The sequence below is a fragment of the Pipistrellus hanaki genome (genome assembly GCF_964339955.1).
Source record: "Pipistrellus hanaki genome assembly, chromosome: 5".
NCBI classification, from domain to species: domain Eukaryota; kingdom Metazoa; phylum Chordata; class Mammalia; order Chiroptera; family Vespertilionidae; genus Pipistrellus; species Pipistrellus hanaki.
Window position 1 is genome coordinate 23,217,019 of NC_140507.1, and position 21,661 is coordinate 23,238,679.

A 21,661-nucleotide genomic window follows, 5' to 3' on the forward strand; every position below is an offset into this window, starting at 1 on the left:
GAGTAATCCCAGGCAAATATCATAGCTTTCAGAAGCACCAAAGGGAAATTTATAGGGAAGGATCAGATCAACAGGAAAACCCAAATGAAATCTTAAAGTTTGGGCAAGTTCATTATCAACCAAAACATTTGGTTAATGTCTTCATATCAATGCAGCCTTGCTGAGTGACAAGGAGCAAGAAAGCTACAACAGCTGCAGATGATCAGAGGTTCGCCTACCCTAGTGAAATATGGCTCCAGATACATAATTTCTCAGTTCAGTAGTATGCATAAGCTAGACTCAGAGGGAAGACTGCTAACTACTACAACAACCACAGCCACTGTGGGTGGGGATGGAAAGGTGTTGATTGAAGCAGGCTTGTACAATATCTTTTTATGGAATCACAGCCTGAGGTCAAATAGCTGCTGGCAAAAATATAATAAACAGGGTGACCAGTTCTCAATAAATAGCCTCCTCCCTCACACACTCAGCCCAACTTAGAGACATGTGGAAACTGTAAGAGTTTTATATATTACACAAGAACTTTTACAGATTTAATTAACAACCAGAGTTGGGCTATATAAAGCAATTCACAGATCAACTGCCAAAGATGAAATTCAATAAACAAATAAGCAATTAAAAAGTCTAACTCTTGCTATCCTCGGGTTATCAATGACTCAGTAAAGACATTTCATTTCACATCTTTATCTATGTTCTATCAACCAAATTTATATCTGAAGGGAAGGAGAAACACAAGGGCTATTCTATTAAAAATAAGGATAAAAAAAATCCCTTTTTATCACTGCCTCCTTCAAATTCATTAATAAGAACTGCCATTTTCTGCCATTTTTATCACTAATTAAAGTGTGATGATTTCTAGAAGGAAATTTTTTAGATCTCTTACCTTAATGATTTTTTCAAGATATTAAGACATTAGCATACCTTTAGTATATTGCCTTTGATGCTTTGTTTATTGGGAGTGCCTTCAAGAGAAAAGGTGGACACTGTGAAGAGAGTGTGGTGCTTGCTTTAGCAAACTAGTTAAAAACTTTTACTTCCTTTTAGCAGATGAAAAAGTTTTGAGATATACTTTATAACGATTTTTTTAACTGAAAAACTAGAATGTTACAAAGTTCTTCTAAATACAATAGTCAATGCTTTATGATTATGAATGGTTCCACTGATAACATGGATAATTTTTTAAAACTTTAATCACATTCCTTTAGACTCTAGCTGGGACTGTCAGCCATTCTTTTTTTTTTTAATTTATACTTTTTTTTTATTAAGTTTTTGATGTTTTTATTGATTTCAGAGAGAGAAAAACCTCAATGGTGAAAGAAAATCATGGATTGGCTGCCTCCTGCATACCCCCTACTGGGGATTGAGCCCACAATTGGAGCATGTGCCCTGACTTGGAATCAAACCATAACCTCCTGGTTCATGGGTCATCACTCAACCACTGAGCTGCATCAGCTGGGCCCATTCTTTTTTTTTTTCTTTTTTTTTTTTTCTTCCAACTATTAGTGTCTAGAGCAGTGTTTCCCAAAGTGTGGTAAGTGTACCCCCAGGGGTACGGGAAGAGTTTGGTGGCTGTACGCGTTGCACCGGAGTTTGGTGGGGATATGCACTGCACCGTGCTTAGCTGTGCCTAATTCTACGTTCTCATGAGTACAAGGGGTACTCAGCGTTACAAAAATTATAGAAGGGGTACACATATGTCAAAAGTTTTGAGAAACACTGGTCTAGACTCTAGAGGATCAAAAGTAATGGCAGAATAAGTGGATACTGCATGGATATGCTCCCAGGAACAAACTGGAATTATAACTAAAATGCACAGAAATAATAAACTGAAAATTTGCTGAACAGAACCCTGATACCTGAGGACTGAAAGTAGGAAGCACATCTGGCAAGAGTAGAGGTGCTCATGGCTAGATTTTGGGACCCTGTGAGGGTCAGAAATATTATGGCAGCATGTGAAAGTTAGGTCTTATAAAAGATTTCTTCACTTCTCTTGGCCTCAGATTTTCACTTGTAAAATCAGAGGTAGGAAGTGAATAATCTCCAGGTTTAAGTCCGTTTTGATTCCCTTTAATTTTCATTATGTGAATCCAGTCAAACAAGGAGTGTGTTGGTAATTTTCTAAGGCACTTTGCTGCCCTGATTTGTCCATGAAGACCAGTCTATTTTTGTTAACTGCAAATATATCTCAGTGAATGTAGGCTAATCTCCTAGGGCCCTTTCCCAATTTTAATGTGAAGTTGACGCATTTAATTTTCAGGGATTGGGAAGGGGTATATGTTAACAATAGTTAGTGCAGAAGTCAATTTTGGAGTTGACAGTAAGAGCTTTTAGAGATAGTCCAGGAAAAAAATATTTATAAACCTAAAATCAACCATTCTTTTAAATGATGTCAAATTTTTTATCACAAAATCTTAGCAAGAGTCAATAAATGTTTATATTTACTTCCAGTGGGAAAATTCATTATCTTGGACAGTAGGAGATTTGCAATTTTCATTAAATTCTGCAAATTTAGGACAGTAGGAGAGTCAAAAACATCTTGACTGCTTAATGCAAAATCAAATGGCAAAAATGTTTGTCTATGACTTCCAGACCTTAATTTATAGAATTTAATGAAAATCATAAGTTTCATATCATATGCCTCTGATATTTATAAAATTATCCTCATTTAAGGAAGAGTTTGATTAGTATTATAATTAGTAATCTTAACAAAAAAGTCATATCTAAGTACATGAAAAGTATTATGGTGAAGATAAAGTAACCTGTTCTCTCCAGTAAGCATTCTCTGCTCAGGGAACATGCCTTCTCTGACACAGAAAAGAATGAAAGTAAGAATGACAATTTAAGGGTGTGCTGCTGCTGCCCATGGGCTAAAGGCTAGGATGCCTGGCTCCCACATGCTCACCTCTCTCATCTAGTGACTTAGCTCAGGTGAGACACCGTTATTATCAAAACTACCACTGTGAAAATCACATAAAAGTGAAAAAAATTAGAATTCTGTACCTTAGGCATGTGTACTACAAAAGGCAAGATATAAAGTTGAACCAAGCATGTTTAAAATTTATATTTAAATTTGTCTGGCTTAAAGCTCCCAAAGCAGCAATAGCTAACCTGATAAATACTATCTCATAATAAAATAGAGCTTAACATGACATTCTTTATAACAGCAAAGAGTTAAACTATAATGATAAGCAGTGGTAGCTTGAAGTGTCTATAACCGAAAGAGTCATGAAGAATTCTAACTGAAAAATATAAAAGATGAACTGCCTAAAGGAAGTATATTACACTCGTAGTAATTTCTAGGCTGCTCTCTCACAGACTCTAATAAAACCCAATTCCTCTATGATTTTCAGAAATATCATATATTAAAATGTCTATGGCAACAGTTTTATATGACTAGACACTGCCATTTTCTTTCTTTGCAAATAAACATATTTTCTACAATGCAATACATCTAATGCAGTGTCTCCTGATAAATTCCATGTGTTGGGGAAAGAGAAGAGAGAAAGGAAGATAAAGCAAAAAGATGAAGACATTTTCTTTACTGTTTGAAATTATATAAGAACACCAAGAAAAATGAAATATGGTTAGCACTGTCCACAATTTTCAATTACAGCTACTGTAATATAAGAGTAGTTCTTAATCAATAGTGTGTGCTATCAAAAGGTATCTGTGAGACTTAAATGTACATTGCAGACAAACCCAATTTTGGAAAATCTGACACAGAGATGAAAACATACTTTTAATACACTCCACAGTACCAAGGGGCAAATAATAGAATAATACAGAATCATCACGTAAGCATCAGAGTGAATGTGTGCAAGTAATCTCAGAAATGCATAGTTTGTTCAAGTGTAATAATTACAATTTTTTAAAAGTCCATTTGGTTGCTGACAAAATCCTGCTGCTTCTGTACCCATATAAATTCAGCACTGATAATAACTGCAAACATTCATTGAACTCATTGAACTCTTTATGCATAGGCATTGAGCCTTACATGCATTATCTCAGACACTACTACTTGCTTTTACACATGAGAAAAGTAGGGCACAAAGACTTGAAGTAACTTACTGAAGATCCAAGGCGTATAAGTGGAAGGATGTAAATCCAGGCAGTGGCCCCAAAACATGCACTATTAACCACTATACATTATTAATTAAACTAGAGGCCTGGTGCACAAAATTAGTGCAAGGGTAGGATCTCTAGGCCTGACTGGTGATCACAGCCAATTGGGGCCATCTTTCATTCCACGCCGCCCCCTGGTGGTCAGTGCATGTCAGAGTGAGCAATTTAATACCTAGTTGGTGGAACTCCAGAGGTGACAATTTGGGTATTAGCCTTTTATTATATAGGATTACATGACTAATATAAGGTAAAGTTGAATATTAGGTGATTTGTCTTATGTATAATGAGAAGATTACAAACATTTTTTTAATCAACTTGAATATGTACACACTTTGGGACATAGATACAGTTAACAACTAACTGCAATTTTAGTGAATATTCTAGGGGCCCAGGGCGCGAGTCTGTGCACCTTGAAAGGAACTGTGGGCTGGGAGGCTACAGTGGGCATAGGGATGGGTCTCAGTCTATCCTCCTCAGCTCCACCCTATCCCTCCCACCATGGTCCCACTCCTGCTGCCTCTGCTGCTCCCATGTCTGACGGTGCCTGCCCTGGTCACACCTACGGATGATGCGGTACAACTGGGGCCAGCACTAGCAGCAGGTGAAAGTGGCAGCTGCTGCCCTGATCACCCCGCAGGAGCAGGGGGAGGTAGAGAAGCCCTGAGGCGAGATTGGGCCCAGCAGCTGCTGCTCACACCAGCTGATGACACCAAGCGATCTGGCCGGCTCCAGGGGGCCAGCAGGGCATGCGAGCAGTGGCTCTGGTGCCAGCAGCAGGTATGAGCAGGGCTGGCACCAACAACAAGTGCAAGCACTGGGCCAGACTGTGGTGTGCAGGAACAAAGAATTTCCAGTAACCACCAGAGGCTCACCCAATGATAGCAACCAGAACCCCACCTTGGTCTGGCACCCTTGCTCACCTGCTCCACCATCCTGCTGTAGCCAATGCCTGCCATGTTTTATGTTCTGCCGCAGATGCTCGCCATATTCTGCCTGTACCCCCTGGTGGTCAGCGCACATCATAGCGACCTGTTGTTTGGTGGTTGTTCGGCCATTTGGTCCATTTGCATATTAGCCTTATATAGGATAACAATAAAAATCATATAGTCTAGTGGTTTACCACCAGGACTTGAGAGCCAGATTGTCTGGGTTCAAACCTCAAGTATAATATTTCCTAGCCTAATGTTTGACAAGTTATGTTACTACTCTGTTCTCAGTTTCATTGTATGTCAAATATATAGTACCTACCTTATTGTGTTGGTAGGAAAGGTAATTAATCTAAAAGGTGCAAAATAGCCCTAACCGGTTTGGCTCAGTGGATAGAGCGTTGGCCTGCAGACTCAAGGGTCCCAGGTTCGATTCCTGTCAAGGGCATGTACCTTGGTTGTGGGCACATCCCCAGTGAGGGTGTGCAAGAGGCAGCTGATCGATGTTTCTCTCATCAATGTTTCTCATTCTCTAACCTTCTTATTTCCTCTCTGTAAAAAATCAATAAAATATATATTTAAAAAAAATAAAAGGTGCAAAATACTTAGAGCTGTGCCTGGCTCGGCATAGGTGTAAGTATGCATAAGTGTTAGCTGTCAAATATTTCAAATGCTTCATTTGCATCTTTGGCACAGGTGCTCTGCCCTCACTAGGGCCCAGTCCTCTGATGATGATGATGTTTGCTTTTTACATTATCTCCCCTTCTACAATAAGTTATTTGAGATATAAAATTTCCATTAATGTCATTGAAATTTGTATTCCAAACCACAGTATTCATTCACTTAATATTATAAGTATCTTTGTTATTTAGAAGGATATTTGTGATCTGTACATTAAAAATACTTACAGTATGACTTTAAAAATTATCGGAAAAGATTTTTGGCAACAACATGAGGCACTTGAGAGTTTTGTCTTCCCAAAGTAAAGTAATTCAGAGCATAATAATTTAAATAATAGAAGCAGATTTTGATGAGGAAACTTTTTCTAAGGGATAAAGGATAATTTGGGGAAAATATATTTGTCATACTTGGAACATAGAGTTACATAATTGATAATCCAGGGGTAGTGAAAACATATTTTGAGCATTTACAATGGTTTTATCATAATTGTCAGGTTTCATTGTGGAACCGACAAGATACCCTCACAGCTGCCAAATCCCTACCTTATTTGGAGCTTGTAGATATCGCTGAAAATAGGGGAAAACTACCCATGTTCAAACCATAACTTTCTGGCACAATTCCCCAGTACATATTTATGATGAAACAAATGGAAAAGAAGGTAATTCTAAAATATCTAAATACAATTTCACTAAAAAAGAAAAAGGAATGTTTTTGAAGCATGTAAAAGTGTTAGTATGCATACTAGTATGATTATCAAACTAATTAAAATATATTACTTTACTTTTTTGTTACAATTTTGGTAATTGACATACTAGCTTCCAGGAAAGGACTAGACAGCTGTCAAAAGCCCACTTCCTGGTCCATCATCTCTTCACCTGGGTGAGTTTTTGTATTCCTAATGAAGTCAACTCAATGAGTCTAACAGATGTCAGCACATTTATCAATTACTTCAGTTTTCTTTACTATAAACTTACTGCAACCTCTTTTGGGGTGCAGAGGCATAACATTAAATAAGCAGATTAGATAGATAGATAGATAGATAGATAAAGTTTACAAAAAGAAAGATCTACCTGACTAGCTGTGAAATTCACTGGTGTTCTCAAAACCTCCAAGAGGCTTCTATAGGATACCTTGACTTATAATTCAACATCAAACAATATGGAAGATTTAATCATGTAAACTCAATTTTCTTGATTGGCTGCTCAACGAAGGCAGAGCTAGAGAGGGAAAAAATACAACAAATATGGTAATTGCTTTTATAGACAGAAGTAGAACTTGAATAATATCTATAACCAACAATTCATTCCTAATTAGGTCATTATTAATGTTCATATTCTTTTCTATTTCACTTTTTAATTATAGTTGACATTCAATATTTTATATTATTTTCAGGTGGATAACAGTGGTTAGGCAACCATATAATTTCCAATGTAATCCCCCTGATATTTCAAGTGCCCACCTGGCACCATACCTAGTTATTGTAAAATCATTGACTATATTCCCTACACTGTCTTTATATGCCCATGACTATTTTGTAACTACCAATTTGTACTTCTTAATTCCTTCTCCTTTTTAACCCAACCCCCTAACCCTCTCCCCTCTGGCAAGTATCAGTTTGTTCTTTGTAGTTATGAGTCTGTTTCCATTTAGTTTGTTCATTTTTGTTCTTTGGATTCTGCATATAAGCAAAATCATATGGTATTTGTCTTTCTGTATGTCTTATTTCATTTTAATAGTCATTCTTGTACTTTGCTCATTTTTTAGAGTAATATTTCTTTTGGATAGGAAAAAAATGAAAATATCAGGAGAAACAGAGACTAGAATTTTTTTAAATGAAAGGATCACAATCATAAGTAGATAAAGTGACAGATTATTGAACATCAGAGAATATCACAGGTCATTGTTCATGACTAGAAACTCAGCTTCATATAGCTAATGTGGCTTAGAGAGTACAATCATGAAATTTATCAATCAAACTGGGATATTTTTGAGAGTGAAAAAGGAATCATATTAATAATTCTGCTGGGTCCTGGCTGGTTTGGCTCAGTAGAGAGAGCATCAGCCTGTGGACTCAAGGGTCCCAGGTTTGATTCCAGTCAGGGGCATGTACCTTGGTTGCAGGCACATACCCAGTAGGGAGAGTGCAGGAGGCAGCTGCTCGATGTTTCTCTCTCATCAATGTTTCTAACTCTCTATCCCTCTTCCTTTCTCTCTGTAAAAAAAAAAAATAAAAAAAAAAATATATATATATTTTTAAATAAGTAATTATGCTGGGAAAATCATCCATAAAATGGGACAATGGGACTATCTCCAGCAAATCAGGATATGTGGTCAGTCTATCTTGAGTTATACAGATGGTACCTATATCAATACATTCTAAAATTATTTGTAAAAGGTGGTAGTTGGATGAGCAATTTCAGACATTCTCTAGTGCAGTAGAAAACTTCAAAGTGTAGCTGCCTGTTCATTTCTAGAATACAGTCCTTGGTGTTTTGGTTTATATCCTTTTGATGATGCTATTTTTGTTTGGAGGGGAATGTGTTTTTATTTTATCTTTACTTCTTAGTTTCATTTTAGCCAATAAAATGTTATCATTCATTTGGAAATTCCATTCCAGAGCAAGGGCCAGATTTGTCAGGATTTTGGTCCCAGCACACAACGCAATGGCTCTCGATATAAATATTAGCACTATAAATCCTGAAGAAAGTTCTTTTCATTGGTTAATACCATGGCATCTGGAGTTAGGTTAGTTAGGATTTATCCACTTTGAAAAAGTTATTTAACATAGCAGCCAGAGCAATATTTCCTTTTCTTCCTTTCTTTCTTTCTTTCTCTTTCTTTCTTTCTTTCTTTTTTTTTTTAAGGAAATAGTCTGCCACTCATCAGTTAATAACCTTCAATGGTTTCCCTTTTCTCTTAGAACCAACACCAGAAACCAACAAGACAAAGTCTTCTGGCCTGTGCCTGTAGCTCAGCCTCACCTCTAATGTGGCTCCCCTCACTCGCTACTTCAGTCACCCTGGCTTCCTTTAGACCAGTCATTTCCTAAGTCTGAAGTTGTAACAAAGTGGATGAGGGGATGCTAATGGCATCTACTGGGTAGGGGTCAGGGATGCTGCTAAACCTCCCACAGAGCACAGGGCTGCCCTCTACAACAAAGAATCATTTGGACCAAAACGCTAACAATATAGAGGTTGAGAAACCTTGATTTACATCTTTCCTTACACCATCTTTAATCCCTGGCCTTGCACGGCCTGAAAGATTCACGCTCTTCTCTTCCTCTTCTTTTTTCCTTCTTTTCTCGTTTTTCCCCTCTTCCCTCATTAACTCCTGGTGACTATTTTGATCACTTTGCTCACAGTGGCTTTTCAGATTCTTATTCCCAGATGATTGCTGCACCCTTTCCAGGAATTATGAAGCACGTAAGAATATCGGTAACAATTTCACATGTATTTGTATGTGTTTGATGATACCCCTCTCACCAACTCCAAGTTGAGCAGTACTATCTAGCTTATATTCACCATAGTCTCCACGGTATCCCTGCAGTTTGCACAGCTGGCAGAGTTGTCCTGTTAACAGTGCACTCAATGTTGTTAAACGACCGTTTAACGGCCTAACCTATAACAGGAGAAAAACAGAGTAACTACCTCACGAGGGTAAAGATAATACAAATAAACGCTTTAGAAGAGTGCCTGGATCACAGTAAGCCCAGGGAGACCGAGGTTCGTTAGTAGGTGGACAGGAGTCGGGCTCTCTCCGCGGCATTTCTACAGTTGCACTGGGGCCAACGCGCCCTCTCCGAACTCTCCTCCCGGCAAGTTAGTGATTTACAGTTGCTGCGCCTGCGCATTTCTGCCTCTATCGTTAACCAGGCTGCCGGAAGTATTTCTCCTCTTCTCATTGGCCCATATTGCGCATGCGCCTTATCAGGTTCCTCCCTCCCGCCCCCCCCATTGGTGTCCAACCAATGAGAGCGAAATCAGCCAACGCGGCTGCGCGAGCGGGGCGTGCCCCGGAAGCAGTTCTTTGGCCTGTGACACGTAGCAACGGTGCCTCTTCAGGGTCCCAAGCGGAGTTCAGGGAATTGTCTGGCGCCCGCGGGAGCTCCGGCCGCCGCCTTGGCGTTTGGTGAGTGTCCCAACTCCGTGGCTTTGCTCGGTTCTCCCCAACCCCGTGAGGCGCGGCTTATTGCCGCCTTTCGGCACCGTCGGGTCGGGTCCTTTCCTCAAATCCTCGCTCCCTTGCCAGCCCTTGCTGTGACGCGGCCTCTGCAGCAAAGGAGTCTGCACTCTCCTGGCAGGCCCAGGCCTTATTGTGCGAGGAGGCAGCCGCGGTGTCAGGTGTAAATCCCTGCCTGGAGATGAAAAGTGGTCCTTGTTGTTTTCCACCCAGTGGAGCCACTCCTCCCGCGACCCCGCCCCTAGCCCAGGGCTTATCAGTTCCTTGAAGTGGACGCACCTTCCGGGGCCCAGACTCTGAGACTGGACGTTTCCTTAGCCACCCCCAAACCCCCTCCCCGCCCCACCCTCCAAATGCTGCTTCACAAAATTCCAGAAGAACTATGCGCTGCCTTTCGGAGCTGTTTGCTTGAGCAAAATATCAGGAACGAATTCAGTAGGATCTTGAACACATAAGCACTCTTTCCCATTTCTCTTCTGTTGCAGATCATTTGCCATGTCAGGCTTTGATAACTTAAACACGGATTTCTACCAGACAAGTTACAGCATCGATGACCAGTCACAGCAGTCCTATGATTATGGAGGAAGTGGAGGACCCTATAGCAAGTAACTTTCCAAGTTTGGCCATTTGTTTACTCGAGGTTTTCGTGAAAGCATGTGCCCAGAATGTTTGGTTCTGCCCGAAACGGAATGTGTGAACTTGCCTCTGCTGATCAGGAGTCTGATTTTTCATAATCTTCCTTCCTCAGGAGAGAACTGTGACACTGGTTTGGGTTTGAAAGGGTTGCCCTATTTAGAGTTTGGTATCTTGTGCAAAATCTTCGGGTGTGACGAAGGTGGAAAAGTAGATTGTTGAAGGGCTTTTGCTATTCACGGTATTTCTACATCATTTAAGATATGGATAGGAGTTCAGGTACTTAGAAGGTAGACTACTTAGCCTATAGGACTACTTAAAAACTAAAATCTTTTGATGGCTTTTTAAATAATTAAAATAGCCCAATTTTCAGACTTCATCATTAGTTGTTAAAGTGCTAGTGACACTGTTTAACAGTGTAAGCTTCCCATTATGAATCGTCAGGTGATTTTCATTTAGCAATTGATAGACATTTTTGTTATTACTTATACTAAAAGCTTGTCACACAAGTTGCCAGTTGCATGTTGAAGAGAGGGACTCAAAGCTTTTCAGCCCTGAACTATTAAAAATGATTTTTTAACAATTCCTGGTATTTGTGGCAAAAATAACTGAATGTTTTCTATCAATCTCTAGGACATCATATTCTTAGTTTGTAAGGACCTTAAGGATAATCTTTCCAGCCTCCTAATCAGTGAAGGAATTTCCTATATATCAAAAAATTTTAAAGATGATCTGGGATTCCTTTAAGAATCTAATAAAAAAAACTATGGACCTATTTCTGAGAAATATATGCATGCACTGAAATATCCACATACATGTGCATATGACTTCAGACAGTTTATGTGTCATCTGATGTTCACCTGTGAGCCATGAATTAAAAATCTCTTGGAGACTATTAAGGGCAAGGGAAGATGGTGTATCCAGTCAGTCTAAGAGAAACATGTAGTGCTAGAATGTGTTTGTTTGAATTCATAAATCTGAAGGAAAGTGCCCAAAATATTAAATAAACCAAGAAAGAAACAAATGTAGCTTCATTGTCTGGTCTGTTATGGATAGGTTGTACTTTTTGCAACCTGTAGATCTCTTGAATCTGCTTATTTTGATATAGTCTAAGCCTACACACAATAAAAACTTAACATAGTGAACCCACTATGAGAGTGAGCATGTAAAGAATTCTCTCTGTGAGTCACTTTTGTTTCCGTTAAATTCTCAAATTACATATCATTGAGGATTTATCTTGTTTGTTCAGTTGTACAGAATTAGAAAAACCTCGTTGTGAAAGTTTTATTTATTTATTTACCTAAATATATATATATATATTTTGAACTTGTTCTATGTATGAGAGAGCAAAGAAATGCAAGATTAGCCAGATTGCAGCTATAGAGCTTTGGAAAAACCTGTATGCAAGCCTGTTTTTAGCCACATTATGTGTATTGGTGTTTGGACTCAGCAGAATTATGCCATTTAGGTTGCAACCTCCTGGGTTTATCTGTCTCTGCCTTCCTTTACTGTCCTGCTCATGTTTGCATTACTTTAAGGCCAGGGTCAGCAAACTACAGCTCGAGATCCACATGAGGCTCTTTGGCCCCTTGAGTGTGGCTCTTCCACAAAATACCACGGCCTGGGCGAGTCTATTTTGAAGAAGTGGCTATAGGAGAAGTTTAAGTTTAAAAAAAATTGGCTCTCAAAAGAAATGTCAATCGTTGTACTGCTGATATTTGGCTTTGTTGACTAACGAGTTTGCTTTAAGGGGTAACTTATTCCACTTTCCCTCTCATTTCAGTTTTTCAGAGCAGTTTTAGATATTCTGCTGCGAACTATTCTCACAATTTCATTCCAACCAAATTATGTATCATTGTTCCAGTACTAGTAAAGAAGTTTTGTTCCAGGTGCTTACATAACCATTACTACCAGTTAATGAATATGAGTTTATAGGTGATGCTTAGGAAAATAAGAATCCTAATGTTTTATTAGTAATTGTGTTTCTGAGCTTTATTTAAAAAGAAAAACTGGCCTCTTCTACTTCTTTATGTACCTTTAAGTAAATCTATACATAATGACATTTTAAATGTCCATCTCAGTTTATCGAATAATATTTTTTCTAACTTAGTAACAAAGATAGCTGATAACATATCCTTTGATGAAAATGTAAATTTGAATAAAATATTAGTTGGATTGTCTTCAAGTTTGACTTATTTATGTTATAGTTTTGCGTTTTCCCTATGAAGTCGGCTTAATATTTTGCATAGTTTTTTATATGAATACTTTATAAATGTAATTCACATATTAATATAAAACACAAATAAAAACAAAGCCTATTTAATCTTAATCTGTTGAGTTTTATGAATGTCATTTTTGGCCCGAACTCACATTCTAGATAGGCCTCCAGGACATGTAGTAATACCATACATATATTTTTTTTAAGTATTGAAAGTTTCAAATTTTTATCTTTGACTTAACTGATAATACCTTTATATACTATATATGGATTTTCATGGACTTAAATAGCCAACCCAGTATGTTAAAAGGCTCTGTCTTTGCTGTTGATTATGAGTGCTAAACTAGGTTTACTTTCTGCTGCTTCTCCTATTGTAAAAGTGTTGATCCACAAAGATCGTATCTGCCATATTATGTTTTAGATTAAAGCTAGCAGAGGCGAGTCGGGAATTTTTCTGACCAGATCCTGCCAGCAAAAAGAAATAATATTTCATGATATTGTCCTCACCTTGGATCTTGAAGAAGGAATGGTGGTGTACCTTTGAAACTATCATTTGTTTGCATTTCTCTTTCTTACATGAAATTTATAGGTTTATATCAGTGTTTTGTAGAATGGACTGTAGTCTCAACGGTTCTTGAGACCTTTCAGAGAGTTTTTAAGGTCAAAACCTTTTATAACAATACTAAGACGTTATCTACCTTTTTAGGTGTGTTGACTTTTGCATGGATATTGCAAAAGCAATGCTTGGTAAAACTGCTGGTACCCAAATATGAATTAGGACAAAGGCATAAAATCGTTCTAATAATCATTGTATTCTTCATTGCCACACACTTATTAGGGAGTGGGGAACCAACTTTATTTAATGATGCCCTTGATGAAGGAGTAAGAATTATAGTTTTATTATATTCTGACCTTTGAGTACACATATTTTTAAAGTATTTTGTGTGATAAAACAGAAAACAGTCATAAAGCACTTCTACTTCATACTGAAGTGCAATGATTATCTCTTGGAAAGGCCCCTGTGCAATTTAAAAAAATATATATTTTATTGATTTTTCACACAGAGGAAGAGAGAAGGATAGAGACTTAGAAACATCTATGTGAGAGAAATATCGATCAGCTGCCTCCAGCACACTCCCCACTGGGTATGTTCCTGCAACCAAGGTACATGCCCCTCACTGGAATCGAACCTGGGACCCTTGAGTCCTCAGGCCTACGCTCTATCCACTGAGCCAAACAGGTTAGGGCAGGCCCCTGTGCAATTTGAGCCTCAAGCTGAATCAGCTGCTGTTTCATGGAAACCATTTTTATTGGAAAGAACAACTGACAGACAAACTAGCTATTCAGACTCTAGTATTTTGACAGGTATTGTCTAAAAAATGAATGAAAAGAGCCTGTTACTTCAAGGAAAAATTTGACAGTATGTGTGGTCAATGATCAAATTAGTGTTTTCAGGCAAAAATGAAGATTTTGAAAAACTTGTATCCATCACCATGAATTTGTCAGCTTCCCAGTAATTAACTATTTTTTCTGATGAGAGTAGTGGTGCATTAACAAATGTGATTTTTATATTTATATTAGACTAGAGCGCCAGTGCACCCCTCTGCCTGCCTGCCTGCCTGATTGCCCCTAACCACTTGTCTGCCTGCCTAAATTTGTGCACAGGTGGTGTCCGGCCAGCCCTCTCACATTGGGGCTAGTAGGGCATAATCTTAGACATAATTATCTTTATATACAGACAGTCCTCGGGTTACTTTGGACTCGTTTTTTGGTTACTTTCCCATTTATTTATTTTTAAAAAATGTTCTGTGATTTCAGCGTATGTACATATGTGCTTTATGCTATTTATTATTTACCACAAGTAAAGGTCAGGAATTGTTATCTTTTAATTTTTTTTTTAATGTTTCACTTCATTACTGCTGTGTATGTGCTCCATGTGAGTGACGTAGGTGCTTACGTAGGTGGGTTCCTACTTACGGCGAAAATCGCGTTACATTGCGCAGTAGGAACGGATCTGCAACAACCCGAGGACCTATGCATAACAAAATAGAAAAGATTTTTAAGTTTTCATTTGTGGATTTCCTACTGTTTAGAAGTTAAATAGTTTGTAAAATGCTTAAGTGCTGGGTAAGGGAGTGTAGGCATCATCAGGAACCTTCTCTATAAAACATAGACAGTTTATTATTGGTGATCAGTTTGATCTTAATAATTATTTCAACCTTCATTTGTAAAAACTGGCAAGGTAGATGTCCTAGGAATTGCATAACTAAGATTCTCTAGCTGTCAGGGATATTAGCTGTTAGGAGTGACATAATTTTGAGAAATGTAACTTACTTTGATTTACAGGCAGTATGCTGGCTATGACTATTCGCAACAAGGTCGCTATGTCCCTCCAGAAATGATACAGCCACAACAGCCATACACCGGGCAGATTTTCCAGCCAACTCAGACATTTTCTCCAACTGCACCTCAGCCATTCTATGGAAACAGCTTTGAGGATGAGCCACCTTTATTGGAAGGTTAGATTGGTTGCAACACTTGATGGTATTTTATAGTATTCAGCTGGTTATTAAAATAAATCTTAGTTTAGAGTAGTTGTCTTTTCTTTTAAAAGAATAATGTTTCACAAAAAGGTTTCTGCTAAGTGATCCATTTTGAACAGATTACGTATGAAACCTCATTGAGTCAGAGGGACCAGATTTTTAATCTTTATAAAGTGATAATAAAGTATGTCAGTATATTAGCATCGACTTTCACTTGATTAAATTCTATCTGTGGAAGATTTTAAAGGAAATGGCATGGTATTGATTATTCTACATGAAACTAAGCTGGCAGAACTAGTAACATCACTGAAAAGTATGGTGGTTTTCAAATTGTATTCCAAAACCCATAAAGCAGTAGTTCTGGACATTTTCTTTGGGGACAGGGGGTATTCAATACCCTTTGAAAATATAATGAAAGCTTTGAATACACTTGCCAGAAAAATGAACAAATAAAGACATAGTTTTGTGTATAATTTCATGGGGATTTCAGGTATTCCTGAAACCCCAGATAAAAGATACCTTGCTATTAAACTTGTCCATATAATTTTTTGCTATGCAGTCATAGCTGAGAGTGTCTGTTTCATCATATTCATATCCTTTTCCAGCACAAAACCAGAAATTGGTTATTTGTGGGATAAGCACCTACTCAGTAAGGACTGGTTTTGAGGACTTACCCAAATAGCAGTGTCTGTATTGCTAGATCCTCTTTTAATGCTGGGTATTTCATTTTGTCTCCTAAGATAGATTCTGGTAAACTAATGTTATATCTCAAATCCTAATTGATTTCCTTGTTTTCTTTTAGAATTAGGTATCAATTTTGACCACATCTGGCAAAAAACGTTAACAGTGTTGCATCCATTAAAAGTAGCAGATGGCAGCATCATGAATGAGACTGATTTGGCAGGACCCATGGTTTTTTGCCTTGCCTTTGGAGCCACATTATTACTGGTAAGATTTTAATTTCAGCTCTCAGTGTGAGATTAAAGAACTCTCTAAATGTTCTATCAAGACTGCTTATACATCAAATTTTTGTTGTGTTCTGACTTGTTTGAATTGATACCTATTCATCATATCTCCATGGATAATAAATATAGCATATTGAGAAATCATTTCTTATTCCAATAAGTGATCCAATTGTTAGGGGAAAACAAAACAAAAATAAATAAATAATGTGTGGCTTTGTTCCTTCAAAAGAATCCCTTCTTTTCAGAGATTGATAAAAAAATTTTTTAGCCTATTGCTCTTTTATTTATTTCCAGACTTTGGATAGTATTTCCTTTGGATACTGGTGGTTATTTTTCTATATATTATTTTGACTTTTAATGAATGGAAACATTAAAGAACAAGTTTTAGTCCCTACTTCCCACCTCCCTAAAAATGTTAAAACATATTTAAAATGAAAAGTTGTAAAGGTAATTATTCATATTTGTTTTATATTTCAAATGTGTCTGAATTAGGAGAGATAAATGATGTAATGAATAGTTGTTTTTAGTCAGAGCAACTGGGCATGAACTCAATACTCCTACTCTGTCCTTGAGTTCTGATAGATAATTCTGTGCTTTCCACCTAATAAGATTGTGAGAACATATTTAAAAATTTAAAACACTGTGCAAGTATGAGGGTTTATTATTACTATATGAACAGATTTGTCAATGAACTCAGCTGAGCCCTTTCAAACTTCTACATGTTTAATCAAGTATTTACAAATAAATATTTAGTCTAACAAAAATCCCAAAGATTTTTCCATCTAGCATAATTTATAGAGGTATTCTTGCAATTGAATTTTATATGTTAAGAATCTTTAAAAACCTGGAACTTTTGAAGGCTTCTTTGAAGACTGGTTTTAATGATAATATGACTTGGATACAATGATACAATGTTTGTTCACACAGCTTGACTAATGGTACTGTAACTGCAATTTACCTAGCCATTAATATCTTGATTTTTTTGTTTGTTATTTTTGATCAAAGGACTTATAAATCAACAATTTAGGAAAAGAAAGAAAACAGTGCCTCTATTCTATTCCTCCTGCCTAGTTATTCAGTTTACTTTTCTTCTCCCTTCCTATAGAACCTTGGCTTCCTGCTTTTACTCTGGCTCTCATCTCCTAGCTCCTCTAACACATATAAAAAGAATGATGAAATTATTTCCACTGTTAAAAAGATTATTGCTGCATCTGCCAATGAGAATAAATTGCTTTGGAGCAGTTTTGGTGGAATTAGTTGTGTGTGTGTGTGTGTGTGTTAATGATATTAGCTTTCCATTTGTCTCTAGTCTCTGCTTAAAATCATATCTTTTTAGAAATGTATTATTATACCATAATTTTGTATCTATCTGTTGAATTCCATGCCAAGCTCAAATACTAACTGGAAAATGAAAAAACAAATATTGGGAGGTCGATAGTTAAACTTCGTGTGTGTGTGTGTGTGTGTGTGTGTGTGTGTGTGTGTTTTAATTTGTTTGCTTGTTTTTCAGGAGGAGGTAACGAGAGAGAGAAAGAGAAAGAGAAATATCAATGTCAGAGAGAAACATTGATCAGTTGCCTCGTATACTCACCCTGACCAGAAACCAACCCCATAACCTGGGCACATGTCCAGACCAGGAATCAGATGTAAAAGCTAATCTGTTCTGTGTTTTATTTATTTGCATAAAGAGTTAAATACCTCTTTAGATTTTGATGCTCATAAATTGTGAAATGAGGCCAAAAAGTTATTTTATTTATTTGTTTGTTTATTTTTGCCCTTTGACCTGTAATCTTTTCTTTATCCTTAGGCTGGCAAAATCCAATTTGGCTATGTATATGGGATCAGTGCAATTGGATGTCTAGGAATGTTTTGTTTATTAAACTTAATGAGTATGACGGGTGTTTCATTTGGTTGTGTGGCAAGTGTCCTTGGATATTGTCTTCTTCCCATGATCCTACTTTCCAGCTTTGCAGTGATATTTTCTTTGCAGTAAGTATGATCTTTATTTTTGGTGTTGATTTACCAATTCTGTGTGATAGGATTTACTTCACTATGCATTTGAGATAAATCACTGACTCTGTGACTGAGGACTGCTACATGCTTTTTTATTTAATTGATGAGGAAACTGAGAAATACATTTTAAAATCTTTTATACCATCTCTGCTTTGACCTGTAATAAAAAATTTCACTAATTTTGTGTTCACTTACCAGTATCTGTAAATAAACAGTAGTAATTATGAAAGTAAATACTAAATTTAGCATGGAAAAGGTTAATTTGTTAAAAATTATATTTATTTCCTGATATCTTTAGACTATATCTGATTTTTTGAAGATGTTGGGCATATGCTAAGTGAACATTTACTCTTTTTAGCAGTGTTTTAACTGAAGGCTATTTTTTAAGCACAAGGTTATTAGCCTACCAGAGGCTCAGAGCACGAATTCATGCATGGGTGGGGTCCCTTGGCCTGGCGGGTGATCAGGGCTATCACCCAGTCCTGATCGGCCCACTGGCCAGGGGGAAGTACCATGGGAAGTTGGCCAGCCACAGGATGTTGGCTGTGGGAGTGCACTGACCACCAGAGGGCAGCAGCTCCTGCATTGAGCATCTGCCCCCCGGGTGGTTAGTGCACTTCATAGCCAGCAGCTGGTCATCCCGTCATCCAGTAGTAAAGGTTGCTTAGGCTTTTATACATATAAATCATATTCTCAATGTACTTGTAAGCAGCTTTAAATTTTTGTGATTTTTATATAATAATTTAGGGAAGGTTAAAAAGTAAGGTATGAAAGTTCCTCCTCGTGGCCAGTGGGCAGGTGAACTAACAGTTCAAGCTCCTCCTTGTGGCTGGTGGTGAACAGGACTAGTGAGCAAGCTTTGTTTCGCTTAGTAAGTTACAATGGAGCTTTAAGAGAGGGCGGGAGATCTGGGGGAGATAAGAGATCAACCCAAGGTCTTGTATACATGCATGTAAGTATAACTAATGGACACAAAACTGTGGGGAGGGTGGATATGTATGGGGGGGGGGGGGCAATGTAAAATATGTACACAGATAATAATTTAATAAATAAATAAATAAATAATTAAAAAAGAAAGAAAGAGAAGAGCATCTATCAACTAGTTGATACCAGAGATTTGGCAAGATGACTGCTTTACAGTATTCCTGCTTTAGGTAAAAACACTTCCAAGTTTTCAGAATAGACATTGCTTCATTGTTCTCACTTGTTAAGATGGATATATTTATATTTGAACTTTACAGAAGGTATTTTCTAGTTAAAACTGTGTTTTCCAACGAGGGATTATTTTGCTTCCAGGGGACATTTGGCAATACATGGGGACAATTTTGGTCACAACTCTTGGGGGCAAGGGATGCTACTGAACATTCTCACAATGCACAGAACAGTCCCTACAACAAAAGTGTATCTAGCCCAATGTCAATAGTGCCAAGATTGAAAACCCTGTGCTGAAAGGTGCAAAATGTATTCATAAATGAACTTTTTATCACATTATCAATTTATCCTCATTGAATTCACTGCAAAGTACATTTGAACATTTGGGGAAGGGAGAAATCTTGATTATTTCTACAGATGTCTACATGTGGATTTAAAATGCTATTTTAAAGACTTGCTTATTATATTCTTACATAACTATTGTCATCTACTGTCTTTTTTTTTGTTACAGAGGAATGGTAGGAATCATCCTCACTGCTGGAATTATTGGATGGTGTAGTTTTTCTGCTTCCAAAATTTTCATTTCTGCATTAGCCATGGAAGGACAGCAACTTCTAGTAGCATATCCTTGTGCTTTGTTATATGGAGTCTTTGCCCTAATTTCTGTCTTTTGAACTGAATTTATCTGGAATGCGGACATCATTGGGCCAAATACACAAAAAGGACTTTGAACTCTTAAACCGGACCAGCAAACTGCTACAGTGCAACTCTCACGCAGGTCTAACATTTAACTATTGGAGCCGTGGATGTAAACATGGATCTTTTGTTCATTTTTATAGAACTTCGGAATACCAGACTGGATTTACCTGCAGAGTGATTAGCTTTAAATGTTTGTGCTTAAGAAATAAGAAGTGCTATTTCTTCCCTGTTCCTGCAGCCTTTGCAAACAATATTTTTCCTTAAATTATATTATGGTGTTTTTGATAGAATTTTTATCAACTGTGGGAAACTAACCACAGAGCTGGTAATCTTTTTTTAAAAACAACCCAGTCATAGTAAAGAAGATACAAGACTTACTGCGAAATATTTTTCCAAGTAATTAGGAAAAAAAATCTGTATTCTCAAGTTGGATGCAAGCAAAAAAGTAATTGCAATATAGAGTTTATGAGTTTGCACTTCAAAAAAATTTTACATTCCTTTAAATTATCTCCTGGAAGTTTTGCTAGAATTCAACGATATGGAAGTTCAGTCTGCCTTATTGTAGACATGAAATGTAACCACTTGTTTAGTTATTAGCATTAACTAGACCATAGTGACGTAGACTGGGCCACATTAATGCTTATAGTTGGATCTCCATGTTTCCCAGGAAAAAGAAAATCACTAACCTTTTTTGAAAAAAAATATTTAAAATGTCACAATTTCAGTATTGAAGTTATCAATGTAAAGTACATTTGATGCTTATTAAAATTTTCCCAATGAATTTTAACTGTGTTGTCAAGTTTACTTTTACTAGACTGTTTTCATTTTCTTTAAGTAGGGTCTGATTTTCATGTTTAGTCCCAATTTATCCTAAGTTTTAAAAATAGAAGTCATCTAGTACATGATCAGAAAAAAAAGATTTAATGAAAAGCAATTTACTTGGAGTTACAACATTTCTTTGTATTAAACTTAAACATGGTTAATTTTGTCATGCTCTCTTGCCAAATAATCTCTAAGAAATACTAAATCTTGTATATTGATTTTAGGCTTTTTCTGAAGAAACTGCATCAGTAGTTCAGTTATAGTTATGAGAAATATGCTAGATGGAGAGGGAAATGTTGCCTTTTTAAAAAGAGATTTTCAGACTAAATAAAAAGAAATTCCAGGCTGACATAGTCATGGTTCTTTTTTAGAGCTGGCTTTTAGTAATAAAAGGTGGTTAAGATTATAAAACATTTCTTACAAGAAGATAATGATTTTTTTTTATCTCTGGAGTCATAAAAATATGTTTTCTTCATTAAACTTAATGACCATGAGAAAATTGTTTCAGAATAATTTTTTTTTAATTTTTTTTCTTTTTAGAGACAGGAATGGTGGGGGGGGGGGGGGAGAGAAATATTGATCAGTTGCCTCCCACCCAGGAATCAAACACAATCTTTTGGTGTACAGGACAATACTCTAACCAACTGAGTAACACCAGCCAGGGCTAGAATATTATTTTCTACTGGATAGATGCCTGGTGCACAGGTT

At 37.0% G+C, this 21,661-nt stretch overlaps 1 protein-coding gene across 1 annotated transcript; it reads left to right on the forward strand.

Moving 5' to 3' along the window:
* Nucleotides 1-9,722: 9,722 nt before the first annotated feature.
* On the forward strand, nucleotides 9,723-20,912 carry YIPF5 (Yip1 domain family member 5). The gene is made up of 6 exons (XM_084883275.1): nucleotides 9,723-9,857; nucleotides 10,394-10,513; nucleotides 15,106-15,278; nucleotides 16,105-16,250; nucleotides 18,075-18,256; nucleotides 19,944-20,912. The coding sequence occupies exons 2-6, from the start codon at nucleotides 10,404-10,406 to the stop codon at nucleotides 20,104-20,106; spliced, it is 774 nt and encodes a 257-aa protein (XP_084739401.1). The 5' UTR covers nucleotides 9,723-9,857; nucleotides 10,394-10,403; the 3' UTR covers nucleotides 20,107-20,912.
* The last annotated feature ends 749 nt before the right edge of the window (nucleotides 20,913-21,661 follow it).

Bases quoted from the DNA above. Each gene is read 5' to 3' on its own strand.
- YIPF5 (XM_084883275.1), top strand. From the start codon at position 10,404: ATGTCAGGCTTTGATAACTTAAACACGGATTTCTACCAGACAAGTTAC. The intron at 16,251-18,074 runs GTAAGATTTTAA...CTTTATCCTTAG, and splicing joins TTGGAGCCACATTATTACTG to GCTGGCAAAATCCAATTTGG. The intron at 18,257-19,943 runs GTAAGTATGATC...TTTTTGTTACAG, and splicing joins GCAGTGATATTTTCTTTGCA to AGGAATGGTAGGAATCATCC.